General features: G+C 35.3%; 1 protein-coding gene across 1 annotated transcript in view; it reads left to right on the plus strand.

The window, feature by feature from the left end:
* The window catches only part of GFM1 (G elongation factor mitochondrial 1), a 46,697-nt gene extending 36,471 nt beyond the window's left edge, over positions 1–10,226 (plus strand). Inside the window, exons 15-18 of the mRNA XM_017890543.1 lie at positions 1,727–1,871; positions 7,811–7,971; positions 8,803–8,856; positions 8,993–10,226. Coding sequence (XP_017746032.1) covers positions 1,727–1,871; positions 7,811–7,971; positions 8,803–8,856; positions 8,993–9,124 — 492 coding nt within the window. The 3' untranslated portion in view covers positions 9,125–10,226. The remainder of the gene's footprint in view (positions 1–1,726; positions 1,872–7,810; positions 7,972–8,802; positions 8,857–8,992) is intronic.
* The last annotated feature ends 301 nt before the right edge of the window (positions 10,227–10,527 follow it).

Raw genomic sequence — 10,527 nt, forward strand, 5'->3', positions numbered from 1 at the left:
TGTTTTTGAGACCGAGTCTCGCTCTGTCACCCAGACTGGAGTGCAGTGACGCAGTATCGGCTCACTGCAAGCTCCACCTCCCTGGTTTACGCCATTCTCCTGCCTCAGCCTCCCTAGTAGCTGGGACTACAGGCACGTGCCACCACGCCCGGCTAATCTTTTGTATTTTTTTTTAGTAGAGACGGGGTTTCACCATGTTAGCCAAGATGGTCTCGATCTCCTGACCTCATGATCTGCCCGCCTTGGCCTCCCAAAGTGCTGGGATTACAGGCGTGAGCCGCTGTGCCCGACCAGTTTTTGTTTTTAACCTTTTAACTTAGAAGATCTTATTAACAGGTTATAGTTTTGATTTCAGTGGTGGAGCATTTTTTTTGTGTGTGTGATTAATGTATTCTATTTCAAGACAATATTTTGTCATTCACACACTTTAAATTCTTACATCCACTAAGATGAATGTAGATGAAGGAGAACTTAGATTTTTACAGCAAATATAACTTACAGTTTTGAAATGTCAAGAAATATTTTGTGCTATCTGTGCAGCCATGTTACTGTGTTGCCAAGAAAAACTAACAAGTGGTAGGAGCTCTACAAGTATTTGTTAAGTGACTGAATTAATAAAAATTGCAAGCTCATCAAATGGTGCTCTTTAAATATGTGTAGTTTATTGTATATCAGTTATACTTCAACAAAGCTATTCTTTTTAAAATAATTAGATTTGAAAAAATCGTGAATTACTCTTTAATTCTAGTTCTTACTGACATTTTGTAACACCAGAGCTGTAATGTAGTGATCTACCAATGAGGCAAAGCAGTTAGAGGTATGCAGTATGGGGCTCAAGACACAGCTAGTGAATAAACACCAATTTTGGTGGGGGTTTTCTTTTAGGGAGTTTCTTAGTTTTGCCTTTCCCCTGATTCCTCATTGTAAAATTAAGATCACGCTGTCTCTATGATGTGTTATGAGTAATTGAGTTGAGTAATTCCTGCAGATGAGGTTATGAGAAAGTGACTGTTAGCACTTTAAGTCTTGCTTTCAAACCAGCTTATGCCCTTAACTAATATGCTTTTCCAAGGAATTGTTCATCTAAATGCCACAGTAGTAAACTTAAATAGTAAAGTTGTACTATTTACAATAGCAAAGACATGGAATCAGCCTAAATGCTCATCAATGATAGGCTGGATAAAGAAAATGTGGTACATACACACCAATACTATGCAGCCATAAAAAAGAACAATATCATGTCCTTTGCAGGGAGGGGCATGGATGGAGCTAGAGGCCATTATCTTTAGCAAACTAACTCAGGAATGAAAAACCAAATACCACATGTTCTTGCTTATAAATGAGAGCTAAATGAAGAGAACACATGGATACAAAGAGGGGAACAACACACACTGGGGCCTATTAGAGGGTGAAGGGTGAGAAGAAGAGGATCAGGAAAAAATAACTAATGGGTACCAGGCTTAATACCTGAGAGATGAAATAATCTATACAACAAACCCCATGACACAAGTTTACCTGTGTAACAAACCTATACATGTACCCCTGAACTTAAAAGTTAAAAAACAATAGTAAAGTTATTAAACATTTTTTAAAAATTCTCCTTTGAGGGGTGAAATACAGCACACATAAAAACGTACACTTCTGAACACAAATATTTTGGGGTTCTTGATAATGTATCTGCAAGTAAAATCCACTCTCTCCAGAAGTTGTGTTCATTCATTAACAGGGGTTTTTAGATGCCTGCGAGAAGGGCCCTCTTTCTGGTCACAAGCTCTCTGGGCTCCGGTTTGTCCTGCAAGATGGAGCACACCACATGGTTGATTCTAATGAAATCTCTTTCATCCGAGCAGGAGAAGGTGCTCTTAAACAAGGTATGCTGTGCCCGGGTACCTTAGCATATCTGTTTTCCTGATAGATCATCATAGCCTCAGAAGGCAACACTATTTTTAGTCTTCTTCACCCAGAGCCCTAGGCACCACAGGGAATATTGTAGGTAGTGGGCGAATCTTTATGGAATTGAGATCAAGGTAGATTATTACGTTCTCTTTCTTGCAAAACTAAAAGATTGCCGTATTCTCTTACATTCTCTGGGGTTTTCTTTCAGGTATTTGAATTCATAGATAATTTATAAGTTCTGTTTTTAATAGAGAAGACTGAAATGTTCAGAATTCTAAGAAATTTTTAAAAGGTGTCTTTACCACAGTCTTGTTATTTCTAGTGACTTATTCAAATGTCAAGAAATCCATAAATTTGTAAGTAATTTCTTCATTATGACATCGTATGCTTTTAGGCATTTTGAGGATGGCAAAGTATTTTGAAAGAATTTGGTAAACCTTATTCACAATGCAGATTTCTTGCAAAACTGCTAAAATTGTCAACATTTCTCACAGAATAATATTTGTATTTAAATGCTGATGAACTAGAACCTTATGCAGTTGCAAACATATCTGATTCTTTGCTTTTAAGAGAAAAAAAGCTAGTGACAACATAACAGTTTCACATCAGGATTATTCAAGAAAGGAACTTCAAAGCCATTTCCTGAAGCCAGAAAATTCCATTCTCTTTGTCATCTTTTCCATGTCCTTTATGTGAAAATACATTAGTAATGTCCACAAGTGTCTTTACACAGTAGAATTATGATTCACAAAATATTTCCAAAATATCTTTTATCAAAGAGGATTAAAGTGGACAGTAGAAACTTTAATCATAGTATTTCCTAAACATTCTGTAGATCAGGATTTATTGATTCTGTATGAATTTGAACTTTATGGTATTTTTGGTCACATTTTGCATCTGTGATCAGGTGTGGGGGGCAGTGGTTGGGGAGAGTTGCTGATTCCTCATTTATGTTTCAGTTTCTCAGTTATGAAAAGAGGTTTCCTTTATATCAGCTCTCTATTAAAATGCAGTTGAAATTTATGATGTAGAGATCTTGTCACAGTCTGAAGATTGTGTAAATAGGAAACCGGTAAATAAAATGACAAAATGAGACTTTATTAGGTATGACTCATATTAAAATACTTGTGTTTTTACCTCTGTGTGTTTACCACTTTAGTATGCCTTAAACTGACAAATTAGTTATAATCACTTTATATACTTTTTAAAAGTACAGTTAAAACAAATTAGTACTGATTGTTCTATGGTGGTTCTTTACTGGAAATTGGTAGCTTTCCTGGAAATAGAGGTTACATAAAGTCAGATAATTGATATGGTTATCAATCAACAAGGAGCCTCATCCTTTTTAACTGATCCTACATTTAAATATAAGTAAATACAGGTGTATGTGGCCATATATATACATATATAAATAAAGTGGCCATATATGTTTTCCTACAGGATATATATGTTATATATCATATATGTATATATATTTGTAGATGTGTTTATATAAAATACAAAGTATATATGCATATATACTATATATAAAGTGTATAATATATAACAAAGTATAAAATATATGTAAACTATATAAAGTATATNGCTTTGTTTGTCTCATGGTCTAGGGTTAGAGGAAGGCATGTGTAAGGGTAAGATTCATTTGGAGCTAATATATTTATATATATATATTTCCTGTGGAAAAAATGTATATGAATATTAACTAAACAGTTGAATATGTACCATTTAGTTTTTTGTTATTTAGGTATAGTATATATATTAAGTATGATTGCCTATTAGATGTACAGGGGGAAAACACTAGATTATAATTGAATTGAGGTTTTTTTTTTTTTTTTGTGAGACAGAGTTTCACTCTGTTACCCAGGCTGGAGCTGGAGTGCAGTGGTGTGGTCTTTACTCACTGCAACCTCCACCTCACAGTTTCAAGCAATTCTTATGCCTCAGCCTCCCAGGTAGCTGAGATTATAGGCATGCACCACCACGCCCAGCTAATTTTTGTAATTTTAGTAGAGACAGGGTTTCGCCATGTTGGCCACGGTGGTCTTGAACTCCTGACCTCAAGTAATCTGCCCACCTTGGCCTTCCAAATTTCTGGGATTACTTTTCTATTTTTGAGACAGGGTCTTGCTCTGTCACCCACGCTGGAGTGCAGTATCACAATCTTGACTTACTGCAACCTTGAACTCCTGGGCTCAAGTGATTCTCCATCTCAGCCTCCTGAGTAGCTGGGAGTACAGGGGCATGCCACCATGCCTGGCTAATTTTTTTAATTGTTATTTTATGTAGAGATGGGTTATTACTTTGTTGCCCAGGCTGGTCTCATAAACTCCTGGGCTCAAGTGATCCTCTTGCCTCAGCTTCCCAAAGTGTTGGGATTATAGTGTTAGCCACCATGGCTGGCTGAGTAGTTTTATTTTTTATAAGATATACTGTACAAACAAGCAGGATGCTAGCATGAGAAATAAGTTACCTTACTGTTTCTTCATCTGATTTTTATTTCTCCGTGATTGAAAGACAAAAATCTTGAAAACATCACACTGTATCCCCCAAATATATACAATTATTCTCATTATTATTGTATATTATTATTATTGTATTGTCTGTCGCCCAGACTGGAGTGCAGTTGTGTGATCTCAGCTCACTGCAACCTCCGCCTCCTGGGTTCAAGTGATTCTCCTGCCTCAGCCTCCCAAGTAGCTGAGATTACAGGTGCATGCCACTACACCCAGCTAATTTTTGTAGTTTTAGTAGAGACAGGGTCTCACCCTGTTGGCCAGGCTGGTCTTGAACTCCTGACCTCAAGTGATCCACCTGCCAGGCGTAAGCCACCACTGCGCTTGGCCTATATAATTATTATTTGTCAGTTAAAAATTGAAACTTTTAAAAAAACATTAGATTTAAAGTAAAATAAAATTAGCTTTTCTATCCTGATAAAAAAAAAAAGACAAAATATAAAACTCAGGTGAAAAGAAGTTCTTGCCACACTCAGCAAGAAAATCAACTTTTTTTTTACGTACACCTCTGTTGAATGCCATATTAGAGTTTTACAGTGAAAATGTTGGTAAATGAGCTTAATATAAGAATAGCTTATAACTGTAAGATATTATAGTTATTATAACAGTATACTATTATTATATGTTATATCTTATCAAAATTGGAAGAACAATAGTTCACATTCTCCCGTATTCTTGATTTTAAAAATGAACACTAGAATTCATTTGAACCTAATTTTAAATATTGTTTATGAGACTGATCAGTGATGTAACCTAAAACTGAAAGGTGAAACTGACTTGACTACAGATCTGCTGGAGGAAAAATTTCTTTTAGGACTTGGATGCAATGTGGCTATTGAAAAATGGCTGGCGAGTTGGCTTTGGAATCTTATCTCATGGTATAGGATTAGAGGAAGACATGTGTAAAGATAAGATTCATTTGGAACTAAATCAGGGAGTAGATTTAGAGAATTAAAAGGAAGGGAGCAGGGTAAGGGGATGTGAAATAGAACCAGAAAGACTGTCCTCAATAATTGAGTGATGGACACCATATACTTGCCTCTTTCCTTCCCTTTACCCTTTCACAACCTAGATGTTTTACATTACTTATCCTGTTGAGAACATTAGATAATGTGTAACTAAATCTAGATATGTCTGCTCACATCTCTCCTTCTGGGCGCTTTTTTTCATATTAATTACATTTCTTTAGAGCCAAGGACGCTCTGCTGTTGTAAAGAAGTTATGCAAGGAACAGAACTGTTTCTACACTCTAAAATTGTTAGTCTGATTTAGATGTCCATGTAGGTTTCTGCAGGGCTTAGCCAGTGAAGCATAGGAGTCTGCAGTACCTCTTTGAGTTCAGTTATTTCTCTTTCAGAACAAAATTCACTCATTAGAACTAATTATTTGAGGGTAGATGTGAGCTAGGATATGATTTAAATTTAAAAATATTTCTAATTATATTCTTGTTGTCATAATTATTGCAGTTAAGCTGTACTGTCTCTAGAAGAAGCACTAAGTGAATATATAAGAAAGATTTTTAGTTTTGGTTTATTATAATCGAATGGATACTTCTGGAAAACCTGTGATTATATTTAAACAAAATATTACCCTTGTCATCATTTCTGTGTTTTGCTGAAAGCCTTTATTTGGAGATAATTTAACAAACCCGAGACTGAAGTATTTGTCACTATCACAACTTCCAAATTAAGTATAAATGTTTGAAGTTTTATTATATTCTCTCCATATTGTTACATTTAAACAGCACTGTAACAGAAAGAAGTGTTTTGGTTATATATTAAACGGGATAAAATAAATACAAGTGCACTGAGTTTTAGTGTTTAAATGGTCAAATCTAGTCCAGAATCCTTATTTTGTAGATGAAAAAATTTGAGACCTGGACAAACTGTGTTTTCCAAAAGGCATATAACTTCTTTGAGGTAGAGCAAAACTAGAAACTTGGTCTTCTCATTCGCAATCAGGTGTTGAAATTGTTCAGACTAGAAAAGGAAAGACATCATAGGCGTGGCTTGATTCTTGCTTCTGAGTATAGGAAGGGTACCCTCCACGTCCCCTCCTGCCCTGTGACAAAAGTTATTTTCTTATAATTAAAATAACTGTCTGCCAGGGACTACAAGAAAGAATGGGTTTATCCAGCCTGACCAACATGACGAAAGCCTGTCTCTACTAAAATACAAAATTAGTGGTAGCAGATGCCTATAATCCTGGCTACTCAGAGGCTGAGGCAGGAGAATTGCTTGAACCTGGGAGACGGAGGTTGCAGTGAGCCAAGATTGCCTCATTGCACTCTAGCTTGGGTGACACAGCGANAGATAATTTAACAAACCCGAGACTGAAGTATTTGTCACTATCACAACTTCCAAATTAAGTATAAATGTTTGAAGTTTTATTATATTCTCTCCATATTGTTACATTTAAACAGCACTGTAACAGAAAGAAGTGTTTTGGTTATATATTAAACGGGATAAAAATAAATACAAGTGCACTGAGTTTTAGTGTTTAAATGGTCAAATCTAGTCCAGAATCCTTATTTTGTAGATGAAAAAATTTGAGACCTGGACAAACTGTGTTTTTCCAAAAGGCATATAACTTCTTTGAGGTAGAGCAAAAACTAGAAACTTGGTCTTCTCATTCGCAATCAGGTGTTGAAATTGTTCAGACTAGAAAAGGAAAGACATCATAGGCGTGGCTTGATTCTTGCTTCTGAGTATAGGAAGGGTACCCTCCACGTCCCCTCCTGCCCTGTGACAAAAGTTATTTTCTTATAATTAAAAATAACTGTCTGCCAGGGACTACAAGAAAGAATGGGTTTATCCAGCCTGACCAACATGACGAAAGCCTGTCTCTACTAAAATACAAAATTAGTGGTAGCAGATGCCTATAATCCTGGCTACTCAGAGGCTGAGGCAGGAGAATTGCTTGAACCTGGGAGACGGAGGTTGCAGTGAGCCAAGATTGCCTCATTGCACTCTAGCTTGGGTGACAAAGCAAGACTCAAAAAAAAAAAAAAAAAAAGGGGGGGTTTACCTTGGTCAAATTTGTAACAGTCATTATCTTTACCCCTGACGATTTTCAGAGAGAATACCTAACTGAGTTGGATAATTTAGATGGTAAAGGACTTGATCAGATGTTGTTTTAAGACCTTTTTGTATTATTCTCTGCTATTTAATGAGTTTTAAGGATAATAATATGACAATGGAAATAACAATATTAAAATTAAATGTTGGAATTTCTATTTAGAAGAGTGACTTATTACTACAGGAAAAATGAGTCTAGGTCAAATATTTTAAGCTTGCTATTTGTGTTTGTACCTTTGGGAAAGTGTCGTCTTTCTCCCTTTTTTATATCTGGACAGTTGTAGTTTGTATGAAGACTAATGAACTTTTTTTTTTTTAACCCAGCCGTGGCAAATGCAACATTATGTATTCTTGAACCTATTATGGCTGTGGAAATTGTAGCTCCAAATGAATTTCAGGGACAAGTAATTGCAGGAATTAACCGACGCCATGGGGTAATCACTGGACAAGACGGAGTTGAGGACTATTTTACACTGTATGCAGATGTAAGTACTCTTGGTCATTGACAGTCCTGCTTTTATTAACCATAGAAGGAAATCCAGATTAGCTTTTGTTTTTGCGAATGGACGCATTTCCTTGCTGAATTTGTGGCTTTATACATGTGGCATTTTCTGTAACATGCTATTAGAGCAACTCTTAAGTGCAGAAGTTAAATATAAGATTTATTTTATCTTGACCTTTTGTAAATGTGTCATTTTCTTAGATGTATATTATATATATATATCTAAGATGTATTTTTTAGATGTATATATCTCTCTTTCTTGGATAAGCATAGATGGACAAATTAAAAAGAAAAGGAAAATAAGATGTATATTATCTCTCTAATTTTAGCTTTATTTGCATAGTTATCTTTAATTTATCCCTTTTAATTACCTTGCCTATACCTTTCTTGACTTAAATCTCAAGGGAGAAAGTGTTTATTACATTTCATAAGGCCTCCTGGAAAACACTACTCTCAGCATATCATTAAGGTGTCCAAAGGAAAGTTATATTCACATTTTCTCAGAAGAAACAGTTCTGAGTGCTTGGGCTGGGGCTACAGAGTGGAGTGGGGATGAGGAGGGAAGGCTGTCAATGGTGTTCACTCCATGAAATGGAAAGATTTGGTTTCTGGTTGCAACTGTCAAATGAAATAATTTTCAAATAGGATTTCCACTTGGAATAAAACAAAAATGTTTCTCTTTGGCTTTTTATTATTTTTAACTAAGTGTAGTGAGCAGAAATCTTAATCTAAAGGAATTAAATGGCTAAAGTGCATCTGTATTTTTCTCGAATATTTTCTCAAATGCTAAAATATCTACTGTGTTTGTTTTCAGGTCCCTCTAAATGATATGTTTGGTTATTCCACTGAACTTCGGTCATGCACAGAGGTAGGCAAGTTTAAACTTTACTGTAGCACCCTTCAAAAGACCACCCTACACAATGATCATGTTATAAAATCTTGACCTTGCATAACTTTACTTGATAGTTTAAAAAAAAAAAATTCTCTCTTTTTAAAATCCTTAGGGAAAGGGAGAATACACAATGGAGTACTGCAGGTATCAGCCATGTTTACCATCCACACAAGAAGACATCATTAATAAGTATTTGGAAGCTACAGGTCAACTTCCTGTTAAAAAAGGAAAAGCCAAGAACTAATTTTGCTTACTGTGAGTTGACTGACTTTAACTGAATTTGTGTGGTCTTGATACTTTGATGGATTCCAGTGGAATAAATTCAGGCTGCTGAAACAAGAAATTCTGAGCCCAGGAAGCGGGCTCTTCTTCAAAAGAAGCCCTTCTTATTCATATTCAGAAGCTTCTGTTATATTCAAAGGTAATTCTATGTCTATCTCAATTCTATTGATTGGTTTTATAGTTTATTGAAAATCCTCAAATAAAATATAGTTATTACTGAAATATGTTTAATATTTATTTAAGGGGAGAAGAGACTAATTTCGGTTATACTTTTAAGCTTAGAATGTATGTTCATTTCCTTTTCAAATTTTGTATCATAGGAGTTTACAACACAGAGAAAAGCTGAAAAAATGCAAAGAACAACTACATACTTTCCATCTACCCTCCTTTGTTAACAGGTTGTTTATCATATAATGATTTGTTTTGTCATATTTGCTTTCATTATTATCTGTTTAAGTCTCATACCTCTGTATTTTTAGTTTGCTGAAGACTTGAAAGTGAATCGCATACACCATGATACTTCTTGGAGTGTCATTAATGGGCAGGCTTTTCTGTTGACGAGTGGGTTCCATATGATCTTCATAGCATTTTTCAGGTTCTTCATTGGGATATTAAAATATTAGCCAAATTTCTCTCTGTTTTATGTATGTCTGATTATTTCAGTTTGTGGTTTCTGCAAATTTGTAACTGCCTCTGTTTTAGGAGTATAAGTATTACTTCCTTGTGGTCTATTGTGAAGTGAAAAGTAGACCTTTGCATATACTATTCTTGTTTGTGCTCATCTTAATGTTTTTGTACACCTAAATCAAATGTAATTTATAGTTGGTTTCATTAACCTAATGAATACTAGTTAAATTTGAATTCCTTGGAATTTATCATATATTGTATTCACTGAGATTGCGAAGGAACAAATGGTAATCTTTTGTTTCCAGAAAAAGCTGGGCTTTCCCAAGCAGTTCTATTACCCGGTTCAGAATTGCTTCATCCAAAAATCATCTGATGGTGTAGATGGATCCTAGTCCTTTCCATTACCTGATGATAGAAATAAAATAATTGATTTTAAATTCCTTTGCTTTTCTTGACTTATAGATGTGGCTTTATACTTGCAGGTTTCTAGGGAAAAAAGATTTTTAAAAAGTATTGAGCACATGTTTTCAAGGCATTTGCTAAATACTTTTTTTTTTTTTTAATTTTTATTTTTTTATGTGGGGTCTCGCTCTGTCCCCCAGGCTGGAATGCAGAGGGACTATCTCTGCTCACTGCAACTTCTGCTTCCTGGGTTCAAGCAATTATTCCATCTCAGCTGCCCAAGTAGCTGAGACTACAGGTGTATGCCACCACTCCCTGCTAATTTTTGCATTGTTT

Source organism: Rhinopithecus bieti, unplaced genomic scaffold, assembly GCF_001698545.2.
Source record: "Rhinopithecus bieti isolate Rb0 unplaced genomic scaffold, ASM169854v2 scaffold_17971, whole genome shotgun sequence".
Classification (NCBI taxonomy): domain Eukaryota; kingdom Metazoa; phylum Chordata; class Mammalia; order Primates; family Cercopithecidae; genus Rhinopithecus; species Rhinopithecus bieti.